General features: G+C 36.6%; 2 protein-coding genes across 3 annotated transcripts; one reads left to right on the top strand and one right to left on the bottom strand.

Moving 5' to 3' along the window:
* Window positions 1-1,051: 1,051 nt before the first annotated feature.
* LOC9320581 (cell cycle checkpoint control protein RAD9A) lies at window positions 1,052-4,900 on the bottom strand. Its single transcript, XM_002882371.2, has 12 exons — window positions 4,702-4,900; window positions 4,126-4,245; window positions 3,936-4,044; window positions 3,443-3,694; window positions 3,247-3,359; window positions 3,098-3,162; window positions 2,549-2,796; window positions 2,323-2,464; window positions 2,034-2,074; window positions 1,786-1,949; window positions 1,444-1,445; window positions 1,052-1,401 (listed from the first exon to the last, which is right to left on the bottom strand). The coding sequence occupies exons 1-10, from the start codon at window positions 4,804-4,806 to the stop codon at window positions 1,828-1,830; spliced, it is 1,317 nt and encodes a 438-aa protein (XP_002882417.1). The 5' UTR covers window positions 4,807-4,900; the 3' UTR covers window positions 1,052-1,401; window positions 1,444-1,445; window positions 1,786-1,827.
* Window positions 4,901-7,169: 2,269 nt separating this feature from the next.
* Window positions 7,170-10,794, top strand: LOC9320580 (formin-like protein 11). 2 transcript variants are annotated; one of them, XM_021033286.1, is made up of 5 exons: window positions 7,170-8,446; window positions 8,543-9,181; window positions 9,279-9,469; window positions 9,537-9,772; window positions 9,853-10,794. In XM_021033286.1, the coding sequence occupies exons 1-5, from the start codon at window positions 7,653-7,655 to the stop codon at window positions 10,585-10,587; spliced, it is 2,595 nt and encodes an 864-aa protein (XP_020888945.1). In that variant the 5' UTR covers window positions 7,170-7,652; the 3' UTR covers window positions 10,588-10,794. The 2 variants fall into 2 exon arrangements, with proteins under 2 accessions (XP_020888945.1, XP_002884514.1); XM_002884468.2 differs by having other exon boundaries at window positions 7,170-9,181.
* Window positions 10,795-12,219: the final 1,425 nt, after the last annotated feature.

Genomic DNA, 12,219 nt, shown 5'->3' with positions numbered 1-12,219 from the left:
AATCTTTGTGGAACAAACAACAAAAGCTAAAACATCAACCTTTTAGGAACATAGGGAGTATTCATTTTTTTTCCCTCCGGGATAAAGTCGACGGCGTCAGAGAAAGAGAGAGGCGGCGCGTAACGTGAGAAGAAGAAACCGTAAAGAACAAAAGTGGGGCCCAATTCACAGATCATCAAGGACGGCGTTTGCGCGTTACCAAGTTTATCCCCAAAAGCCAGCTGGCTCCTTTTAACCAATTCTAATTGTTTTTGTTTCAATATTCTTGTAATCTTAATCAACATTAGCTTTATTCGATTGTATTTTCTAGTATTTGATAGATTACTAACAATCATATGATAGTTAGTGTTTATAATGATTAGTAAAGACGACGACAAATGTTTCTATTTTTTGTTTTGAAGAAACATAGCACGAGATTGAAACTTATCATTCGGAATAATTGATGGAACCGAAAAAGATTAAGAATGCGAAGAAGATGAGATTACACAACACGAAAGTGTTATGCAAAGGCAAATCTCTTTACTCTTCTTATGAGGCTATCACGAATAAGATACCAATAATGAAGATATCAAAAAAAAAAAAAAAAAAACACAAAGTTTCCAATTTCCAAGTTATGGAGAACCTCTTTCTACGACTTTTAGCAAGTAGACAGACCTTTTTTTAAAGAGAGAAAGAGATCTCTTTAAGTTAAAAACGAAGATTATAGCCAATTAACAAAGTTGATATTTCTATAAGATATAAAAACATAATTTTAAAATTGTCCCTTTCTTTGGACTTGTTCTCCATCTTTTAGTTATTTAATCGTATAAAGAGCGACAAAGTGGTTGGTACCTTTGAAGAACATTTAAAATTTATGACTCATTTTATTCTGTCTCATTTGCTTTTATAAAGGGTTCATGAAAAACCTTCTCTTATAGTTTGTGTTTTGCTTTAAACAAAGGTTAGCGTTTGAAACAATCAGTCTAAGTAAAAGATATGAGAATGCGTTTGAAATTTGACAGTTTTTAGTTGTGTTTGGAGGAAAAGCAAAGAGGTGGGTATAATAAGAATATAGTGGAAATGCAGATATTCAAGCTCAAGGTGTGTTGGCATTCTATTTTTATGTTAAGTTAGAAAGAAAAAGCAAATGCCTAACAAACAAAGATGACTGAACAACACAGCACGCCATTCAGAAGTTTTGCCAAGAAAGGATCAAACTTTGATTGTAGTGGATGAAGCACCTAACACTACACATATATGCATATACTCTCACCTTTTTCTTCTATTCTACATAGCAGAGAGGCATTTTACCGTAAAACAGAATTTTATATGTATATGGTGAGGAATAAATCACCACCTAAATGCCTTACTTTACTTGTATGTTCTGTCCCATTTTTCACAATCTTCTCCGGATCATTTTCCCTGGGAAAAAAAAGAATCTACAATGAGGGTGAATAAGAGAACAGCTCCGGTGCTTGAATAACAATAATTAAGAACTTAAGAGTGACCCTTGTTTCTTGTTCTTAACGGCTTAACGCATTTAGTAGTGGTTTAGTAAAAGTTTGCTTCCAATGAGAACAGAGGATAATGAAAGAAAAACAAAAGCTAAATCCTATTTGAATAGCATTCGGTGGTACCATTAGTGGTATCATACACTAACATTTCTTTTTTTGCAAGCTAACCAAGAAGAGGGTGTATAGCTCTTTGTATTACCACACAAGGAGACACAAAGCTGTTTTGATCAACTTCTCTTGTAATTCATTAGATTAGAAAATCTTGAACGATTGCCAGAGAAGGGTAGAGAACTTGAATGAGATGAAAAAAAACTTCAAGGGAAAGGGACTTGAGTTAATAATCTTCATTGTGAGGTGGCGTCGCCTCGACACCTTCTTCGTCGTCGTCTTCTTCCTCATTTGCATCTACCCAATTACTAGGATGGTGCTGGGAGAAACTTTGGTTCTGTACCCGTACTGAGGAAAAGTAACAGAGAAGTGACTACTTTTTAGGATAAGTAACAAGACAAGACAAGGCTGTAGAAATGATTTTTCAGGTACCTCGGGATCCTTCAGCATGATCTATCTGTGTGGGACGTTGGCTGACATAGAGTCAAAGATAACATAGCATATATAGAAATAAGTACAGTCACTGGAGATATGTGATTTCGGGTTATGGAGCATGCTGAAATGATTAGTAGTTAAACAGGCTAGGAAATGCATCTTAAAAGCAAACTGCAACTACACAAGCAGGAATTTCTAATCGATTATGGACTATGATTTAATGCTTAACAGCTAAACAGGCCAAGAAGTGTATAGTAGTGATAGTGATTGTGAGAGTGAAGGATACGAGTTAGGAGCTGCAGGAGCAGTATCTCCAGCTGGCCCGCCTTTTGATATTTCCATATTCCTAATTCTTTGGATATCCAAGTCTGGTTGTCCCTGAGCCTGTGGCCTATCCTCAGTACCGTTCACGCTCTTAGTGGCAGTTCCTGCTACCCAGCATTGATTTCCTCAGGTTTTAGTTAACAGGAAATATTGTGAATACAAATGATAACCATTAGATTAGTTACTACCTGAAAGTTCAGACCAAACTCGTGTGTGATCAGATGGGTGCACAGAGGCATTTTGCCTAGACCGTTCTTGAGGCTGTGATCCTACTTGCTCGGCAGCATGGCCACCTGTGGAGTTTGCTGCTTCAGGAGGTTCTGCCGGAATCCCTTCCTGAAGTTGAGACACAAGCATTGTCGCAAGAACGAGTGTTGCATCAAAACTGGAGCTTGACCCATCACCCAAACCGAATTTTGGAGCCATCAGTATTGGTCTAGCAACGAAGTACATATTATGACATTCAGTAACAGATAAGATAGTGACTACACAACTAGTTGTCCCGGCCAAAGAATATGGTGTTTAAATGAGTGATCTAGCTAGTAGAATTGACAAGCATGTACAACCTTTATAGTTTAGAAGTATTGGCCAGAATGAACTTGCAATTGACAAGCTCACCATAGTTTAGAAGTATTGGCCAGAATGAACTTGCAATTGAATCTAAAAGATATCAAGGGTACACAGGAAGATGCAATTATTAAGCAAACTTCACAGGATGTAAAACATAGGATTCTTACTCGCCAGCTTTTTCGAAAAAAAGATGAATATCAGCTTCACAGCCCTCGCAAAATGCCAGAAATGCCTGGAATTATTGAAGATATTTAGTTTTGCACAAACAAAGGTGGATGAAATTCAAACAAGGCTTCAGGTGGAGGAATGCTAAAACCTTTAGTTCCTTCAAGGAAAATGTGATGTCAACGGGATCACCTGCGTGAGTATACTGCAAAAATTCTTCTGATGGATCAATCCATAGCTGAGTATGTAACAAAGCGTCGCCATCTGCAGATTGAAATGAGAATTGTTAGCAGCCTTCCTGAGGGAACCTGAATATTCCAGTTTTAGCATTATTTCAGTGTCCTAACCTTTGGTAGGATCCACATAGCTCCGAAACTCAACAGATTTTCCACCTATTTCACTTGCAGCATCAGAGGGGAAAGAAGTTTGATCTGTAGCAATTATTGTAATCTCTTGGAGGGATGACTGGAAGTTTCCAAGCAACTTGCTCAGATTTCGAGGATGCACGACTAAGGTACTAGGAAATCTACCCCTATCAAGGGACAGATGCTGTATATCTGGTTCCACATTGCAAGTAATCCAATATGTTTTCTTCATACCTGCACAAATGATTAAACAAATTCAAGCCAGGCTCCAAACATATTAACATCATCATAATTGCTCAAAGTTATTTAAGAAGTAGAGGTCTCAGTAAAACAGTTGCAAATTAGATTAAGCTATTATTAACAGGTCTGAAACATGCAACATCCAGGTTTTACACACAAAGTTACTAGAGAATGTGATGGTTGCAGACAAGAGCAAACAATGCGTAAGAAGTAAGAACAAGGGATATAGCTTTACCACTGTAACACTGCAAAGTCCATTTGACCTTAGATGCATCATGATCTGGCAACTGCACACTCATGTGATCAATGCTGGCGAGAGGGGTTCTAAGAACAGAACAAACAGCCTGGGAAGAAAGTAAAATCAGCAACAGCTACTTACACCAATGAATTCATGGCTAAAAATATCAGGATAACAGTAAAAATACCTTCAAAAGTAAACTGAAATGAGCTTGAGGACCAGAAACAGTATATACATCAAAGAAACTTGGCTGAAATGTAATACACTGATAGGCAGAACGTGAAGCATTTAAAGTGTGCAATGCCAGCTGCAAAGGTTTTGACAAAACAAAATAAATTAGATCTAACAAGGCGCAGAAAGTACTTCACAAATCTGTAGATATACTAGCATCAAGTACATAATTCAAATCTGGTTAAACTTAATAGAAATAGGGCATTGTAGACAGTAAAATCAGAGTAATGTGACGAATTGTTGAGCTAAAAATATAGGTACAGATACAATCAACACAGCGTTCTTCCCAAAGCCTCTTAAAGCAATTACGCAGAAAATCGATGAACCAACTTTTGGGTTCGTAGACACATGATTTTGGGTAAACTAACGGCGATAAAGTAATCATCGACTAAAAAACCCTAATCGTCAGTTTGTATTGACGAAATCAACTTATAGTAAATCAAATTGCGAGTTTCTCACGAATTACTTGCCAATCCTTAAAATTAGGGTTACGCAGCAATCAATAAGCCAAGTAAAACGAATAAGAGAGAACCTGTGTCGGCGAAGCTTGGACGACGAGCTCGTTGCCGACGCGTGCGAGGCAGATTATAGACCTAGCCAAGGTCTTGAGCCCATTGCCACTGATACTGAACTCCATCTCTCTCTCTCTCTCTCTAGAAAAATAAATTCAAATTTTGATTTAAACCTTAGAAATAAAAATATTTGGTCAATGATTTTAGTGGCGATTGGCGGGATTTGCCATGAAATTCCTGAAATCAGCTTAAAGCGCGAAATATACTAAAAAGAAGTCATGATAGTTTCTTAAAATGGGCCTATGTTGATAACGATTAATGGGCTTTTAACAGCAGGATTTAATTTGGGCCTATGTCTCAGATGGTGACGTCATTGACTAGGTCGGTGGTATCCTTTAATTGGCATTTACTATTGCGAAAATGTTTCTGTTGCGTGACAGAGACAAATCTCGCAATTGTACTGTTTTCCTTTACCGAACCACAAATCTAAAAATCGCCAATTATTTGTTTTCATTTTTCAGTTTTAAAAAAAAAACAAATATATATTTGTCTTCTTTTTTTTTTTTTTTTCTCTTGCAAATGGAATCTACAATTTTCCGATTTTCTCTAAACTAGCAGCATGTGATATATCTGACAATTTATGGGCTAGTATATTTGTTTTAAAATTTTTGTTTGTTTCTCCAAACTATTTACTTACTTTATTCTCAAGACAAAGTAGGTACAAACAACTCTCTGTAAATATGGATTCCCTTTTTTTTTTATGCTAAATGTAGACAGAACATCAACTGATAAAACTCTTTTGAACATCTCTGAGAAATGCAGACAAAAGTTGTAACTTTCTGCAATCGGTTTTTAAATATGAAAAAGTTGATGAAAAAAAAAAAAGTTAGATACTTTAGTAAATATCATCCCTAAATTATGGTTTCCTACTTTTTTATTGGTCTTCTCGATACGTTGACTTATAATCTTTGACTCCTAAACTCCTTTTAATTTATTTGATTGACAAGTAACACCCAGACTGAAAATTTTGTAATCACTCATGTTAGCATTACGTGATCTACGGTACCATGTATATAGTGTATACATTAAAGAATAGAGTAAACAAAGTATGTAGACTGTTCCAATATAATAATAACTCATAATATAATACGTTTAAGACAAGTCCATACAACTTTGGCCCACGTATGTCAAAGTTGCTGACACTTGAGATGTTAAATGAACCAAATAGTAAGAGTGAAAACAATAGAGAACAAATATTGTGTAGAAATTTAGTGATATTCATTTTACTCAATCTAAATGGTAAAGTAAATCCTTAGATCTAAGGAAATTTCCCATCTTTTTCTATTATTGAAGTAAGAGATAGGACTGAAACACAAACCTCTTCTTTGATAACATATAAAAAACGATGAAATTAAAGTACTTACACTCTTTCCAATCATATGTCTCTCCTCATTTCAATATTGTAAACACATTGTATATGATCTTAGTATGATCAATATTGATAAACTATTCTTACAAGCACAATCAAAGGCCAAACACTAGCTTTCTAAAAAGTCATTCATCATATCAAAATAATAAAACATGGTATAAACTTCTCAACGAAATCAACATCATATCCTACCAAACAATATTCTTTGCGACCTATTTTGTGAAACTATGAACAACTAACCATCTCACTTTGGGAAGCTTTAGAATGTGACTAGAAAGATGGAGAAGTTTGCCTAAAATATTAATTTCAATATTAGTCACTACCCACCTATTGGTCTCATTTACCAAAATCATTTTAAAGTCCATATAATTTTTAATTTTTTTTGTTGTAATATTCATCAGAATTTTGGAAACTTCTAATCGTAAGAATATATATTAGATTACTAATTATGGGGGAATCGTGTATTGTTTTTATCTTCTCTTATCGTTTATATAGCAAAATGTCCCCCATATGACAATAATTTTGAGTAAAACTTTATAATCTTTCATATTATAGGGCTGAGAAGGATATATATATGCAAGAGACAAAATAATATATTTTGTTTAATACATAAATTTCTGTTTTCCTTTGAATTTGTAACATATTTATACCACTACTATTTTACGAAATATTTCATCAGTTAAATTAATTTATCTATAAGGCGATGTTGCATGGTTTGTTACAAAACTATTAAGACAATATATTTCCAAAAAGTTTTTTTTTCTCCGAACATTCATATATCCTTAAAAACATACTCATGGAAAAAAACATATGAATGGGAATCATTCATACGTATGTTGTTAGGTACGTGTATACACATTCATATCAAAACACAAGAATAAATTCTATACAATAAATACAAATATTCGTATTTTACTGTAATTTGCCTCATAAAACAATGGTGGGTTGAGAGGAACAAAGAAAACTTGTACAGTAAATTACCAAATGGCCGAAGAAGCCAAATGTGCCAACAATAAGAGGACCCACTTCACACCAACACCTTCACGCTTCTTTCTATCTTCTCTTATTATTAGATTTTCTCCTTTTTAATCTCTTCCTTAAACAAAAGAAAAAGCTGTTTTCAAACTAAAAAGCTTCTGATTGTTGTCACTGCATTAATTCCAAGAAAAATCTGTATTATTAATACTCTGCAAGATTTAATGATTTTAAAATTGACATTTGTTCCTTTATTCAATCTTTAATTTTAATTAATGATTTTTTTAAGAGATTACCTAAAATGGTGTGTATAAATTGCAAAATTAGCACTGTTGTTCTGCTAGGAGAATTAATGGAGAAAGAGGGTGTTACCATTACCAGTACAACTATAGTTGCAGAGTTCAGGGGTTCCTTGGAGTAGCATTAAAGTCTCAAAGGAGAGAAAAATAAAAATAAAATACATTAAAGAAAAATTGAGTCTTTTCTCATAAATGGTTTCTTTGTAGTGGATTTATAGAGTTTATGATTTGTTTTTACAGAGAAAAGATCTGAAAAAATAACAAAAAGATGGTTTATTTTCGTCAGATTTTTCTCATGATCATTGTAGTTTCGTTACACTGCTGCAAAGGTCGATTCTTTTGCATTGTTGCTGATGCTAAAGAGCTTGATGATTGGAAGGTGTTCACGGTGGTAAACGGTGAGAGATACCGAACCCAAGTCGGAAAATACGCCGGAGAAGACGGAGGCGAGAAGATAAAGCTTCGAGTTTTGGAAAAGTTTCGAGCTTTACTCGATTTGATAAAACCTTCTACTTCCCGGAGAAGAAATCTCGCCAAGGCTGCTTCTTTCTCTCCTTGGCCGGCGCCGTCTCCGTCTCCGTTTCCCAGCGGTGGTCCAATCGAGTCTCCGGCATATCCTCCAGCTCCTCCACGGCCGATTCCTCCACATCTCCGTCGTCCGTTAGCTCAACGGACCCATCCATTGAAAGAACCCGAGATTCAAAGGGGAAAACACGAGAAAGGAGGAACACTTAAGAAGATTCTTGTACCTGTCGTTGCTTCTACAGCTTCTGGAATCGGTTTCGTGGTTTGTGTCGTTGGAGTGTTCTGTCTCTGCGCGAGAAGAAAACGGAAGAAGAACGGTAAAACGCTGTCGTTTAAAAGGAAAAAGGGCAAACCTCAAAACTCGACGAGGAAGGTTAGTGTAAATCCTACTCTCGATTTCTTGTACCTAAACTCACTGGGAGTTGATTTGGAGAGACAAAACTCTGTTTCTGTTAAAGAAATACGAGAAACCGAGAAGGATTTGAACGATAACAATAGTGGATTACTTGAAGAAGAGGTAAAGAGAAGTATAGAAACAGAGATTTCGCAAGATTGGGACAATGCTAGTAGTTATTCAACTAAAGAGATTGTGTCGGTGCACGAAAATGATGATGAACAAACAGTAAACTCTGTTTCTGTTCCTCCTGTTGTAATCAATGGATGCAATGATTCTTCAGACGATGATGAGTCTTTTCATTCCGTTGGTGGTGGCTCTCAGTATTCAAATCCAAGATTGTCAAATGCTTCTTCTGCTTCTGGTAGTGTAAACGTAGGATCTTCTCAACGCTTCTCAGAACACAAATTGGATATTCCTGAATGTTCCAGAAACGACTTCGGAGTCTCTGTCTCTGCTCCACCACCGCCGCCACCTCCACCGCCTCCACCGCTTCCGCAATTCTCAAACAAACGTCTTCACACTCTGTCTTCGCCAGAAACCGCTAATCTTCAAACGCTTTCGTCGCAATTATGTGAAAAACTTTGTGCTTCTTCCTCGAAGACAAGCTTTCCGATCAATGTACTAAATTCTCAAGAAAATGGTTCTAAATCTCTACCGCATCCACCGCCACCACCGCCGCTACCGCCACAACAACTTCAAGTAGCTGGAATGAACAAAACGCCTCCACCGCCATTGTCTCTTGATTTTTCTGAGCGTAGACCATTAGGCAAAGACGGAGCTCCTTTGCCTAAACTGAAGCCTCTTCACTGGGATAAAGTCAGGGCTACACCAGACCGGACTATGGTTTGGGATAAGCTCAGAACAAGCTCTTTCGAGTAAGTTTTTAACTTTCTTTAGCCTATACTCTATAGCCACAAGCAGCAAAATGTTATTCATGAATATGTGATTATGTGTTGTCTTGTGGTTATTCAGATTAGACGAAGAGATGATTGAGTCACTGTTTGGATATACGATGCAAAGCTCAACGAAGAATGAGGAAGGGAAGAGCAAAACTCCATCACCAGGGAAACACCTTCTTGAACCTAAGAGACTTCAGAACTTTACCATTCTCTTGAAAGCTCTCAACGCAACCGCGGACCAAATCTGCTCTGCCTTGGGGAAAGGTAAACTAAGATAAACTAAAATCAATCCATTGCGTATCTGATCTGATTTTAAAATGTTTATCTGTAGGGGAAGGCTTGTGTTTACAGCAACTAGAAGCGTTGGTGAAGATGGTGCCGACTAAAGAAGAAGAGTTGAAGCTGTGTAGCTACAAAGGAGCCGTGGATGAGCTTGGCTCAGCTGAGAAGTTTCTCAGAGCTCTTGTAGGAGTTCCGTTTGCGTTTCAGAGAGCTGAAGCGATGCTTTATAGAGAAACTTTTGAAGATGAAGTAGTTCATCTCAGAAACTCCTTCTCAATGCTTGAGGTATAACAGTGTTTGGTTACATTCATTTGTTAATTACTTGCACTACAAGCTACCGTGATTAACACAAAGTACTTTACTAGGAAGCTTGCAAGGAGCTTAAGTCAAGCAGGTTATTCTTGAAGCTTTTAGAAGCTGTTCTTAAGACTGGAAACAGGATGAATGTAGGAACCATACGTGGTGGTGCAAAAGCCTTCAAGCTCGATGCTCTGCTCAAGCTCTCTGATGTTAAAGGCACAGATGGAAAGACCACTCTGCTTCATTTTGTTGTGCAAGAGATCTCTAGGTCTGAAGGAATCAGGGTTTCAGACAGCATCATGGGACGGATCATGAACCAGAGATCAAACAAGAACAGAACACCTGAGGAGAAAGAGGAAGATTACAGAAGGATGGGGCTCGATCTCGTTTCGGGTCTAAACACAGAGCTACGAAACGTGAAGAAGACGGCAACGATTGATCTGGAAGGTCTTGTTAGCTCGGTGTCTAATCTAAGAGATGGTTTGGGGCAGTTGAGGTGTCTAGCGAGTGAGAAGCTGAAGGGGGACGAAGAAAACAGAGCATTTGTTAGTTCGATGAGCTCGTTCTTGAGATACGGAGAGAAGAGCTTGGAGGAGTTAAGGGAAGACGAGAAGAGGATAATGGAGAGGGTTGGAGAGATTGCAGAGTATTTTCATGGAGATGTGAGAGGAGATGAGAAGAACCCATTGAGGATCTTTGTGATTGTAAGGGATTTTCTGGGGATGTTGGATCATGTTTGTAGAGAATTGAGGTGTGTTAGGGTTCCCAATAGCCCTAGCCCTTTGGCTCCGTTTCGATGAGCAATGTTGACTATGAACAGAGGTTTGATTGTTTGGTTTCTGTAGGAATTTTTTATATGAAATTTCTGAGTTGTTTACGATAACAGAGTGGTTTTGGGGATTACTGTGGATTAGAGGTGGGCAAAGATTCAGACTTTGAGCCTATGGAAAGTATGTGAAGATGGAAAAATATGAATGGATTTGTATATGTTTCGTTTGCTAAAATCATATGAGAGACGCCAATCCAGAGTTTGGTACTTACTCCTGTTTCCTGTTTTATAAAACTAAATACATCATATATATATATATATATATATATATATATATATATATATATATATATCAATGAGGTTGATAACAAGGTTCTAGTTATAATAATTCATCAGTTTATACTAGAAACTTGACGTAGCCCTTATTTTCTTATAATACAACAAAATATCATATGATACTGAACACAACAACTTCATTGAAAAGAACAACAATGCTTTACGGGAGTGTGATCGATGAGCTCGAGTGCTTAGATGTTTTTTTAGTCCAAAAGTCACCGTGAACCCCTCATGCTTGTATGTATGAAGCCTTTCAAAGCTGTGCGTTTTACTTCTCAAAACTTAATTCAGAATTTAATACAAGTGTGACTGATATGACAAAACTCTGCGTTTTTGTAGTCCAAAATGTGCGTTTTACTTGTAATAGTTTGTTTGTTTAGCAGTGAAATTGTTAAAAGAAAGGCTTAGATTTTAAAGATGTTGCAGTCTGAAAAGACTACTGTTGGATTCGAGCCGGTCATGGAGACAGCTAGCTATCAGGTCGAGCGTGATCACCTTCCCCGATTTTACATCAGATGTAATACCATCCCAATAATCACTGTTGGTTTCCCATGATTTTGTTGCCGGATAATATAAAGTTGAAAAACAATCAGAATTGTGAAGCTTAATTAACTCGTTCATAAACTCAAGAAGAGCATAACTCTGGTCGGGATGACACATGTGCCGTGTAGGAGAAGCAAACATGTTTTGAAAGTTTGAAATGAAGAAAAGGAAACAGAGTGAACGAAGAATAGAGCTCATTTTCTGACTAAAAAAGGCAAAAGAAAGAGTTTCCATTTCTTTTTTTGTGTGAAGGCAAGTAGAAAAAATACTGATGGTGATGGTAACGAGGGTCTCTCTACATATATACACACACATAAGCTTGATTTGAAAAGTCTACATATTTTGAGTTTTGCCGTGGATAGAGATTTTTATTTTTAATTGTTTTTTCTTCTTATAATATACTATCTTTCTTTTCAATGTTGTGTAAGGTATAAGTCATTCTCTATTAATTGGAAAAAACGTCAATATGGACTTCTACTTATTATCTTAAATGAACTTTATAAATGCTTGCTAAATAACAGAGAACCTTGCTAAATATCTCTGGTGACATATAAGCATCACTATTGGCTGACGGACCGACATACGCAGTTACAGAATCTCAAATTGGTCTTATAATAGCAGAATCATGATCTGATACCAAAGATAGTAGAATTGTGATTATAGTGCTTTTCTTTCGTCTTGGCATATTTCCCGTTTCGAAAAAGTGCTATATATTTTTGTTAAAGAGAGCGAAAAAAGGCGAAAAATTTGCAGAATCTTGAAATATTCCAATTTTCTTTCAAGA

Source organism: Arabidopsis lyrata (assembly GCF_000004255.2).
Source record: "Arabidopsis lyrata subsp. lyrata unplaced genomic scaffold ARALYscaffold_3, whole genome shotgun sequence".
Classification (NCBI taxonomy): domain Eukaryota; kingdom Viridiplantae; phylum Streptophyta; class Magnoliopsida; order Brassicales; family Brassicaceae; genus Arabidopsis; species Arabidopsis lyrata.
Note: the sequence above shows the minus strand (reverse complement) of the source record. Positions and strands in the feature narration are given on the sequence as shown.

What these genes read in the sequence shown, in the direction of transcription:
- LOC9320581 (XM_002882371.2), bottom strand. Translation starts at nt 4,806, where the DNA reads ATGGAGTTCAGTATCAGTGGCAATGGGCTCAAGACCTTGGCTAGGTCT. An exon ending in GACTTTGCAGTGTTACAGTG is followed by an intron (nt 3,695 to 3,935) that starts GTAAAGCTATAT and finishes TCATTTGTGCAG; the next exon opens with GTATGAAGAAAACATATTGG. An exon ending in TCATGCTGAAGGATCCCGAG is followed by an intron (nt 1,950 to 2,033) that starts GTACCTGAAAAA and finishes ACTTTTCCTCAG; the next exon opens with TACGGGTACAGAACCAAAGT.
- LOC9320580 (XM_002884468.2), top strand. Translation starts at nt 7,653, where the DNA reads ATGGTTTATTTTCGTCAGATTTTTCTCATGATCATTGTAGTTTCGTTA. An exon ending in CTGCTCTGCCTTGGGGAAAG is followed by an intron (nt 9,470 to 9,536) that starts GTAAACTAAGAT and finishes GTTTATCTGTAG; the next exon opens with GGGAAGGCTTGTGTTTACAG. An exon ending in ACTCCTTCTCAATGCTTGAG is followed by an intron (nt 9,773 to 9,852) that starts GTATAACAGTGT and finishes GTACTTTACTAG; the next exon opens with GAAGCTTGCAAGGAGCTTAA.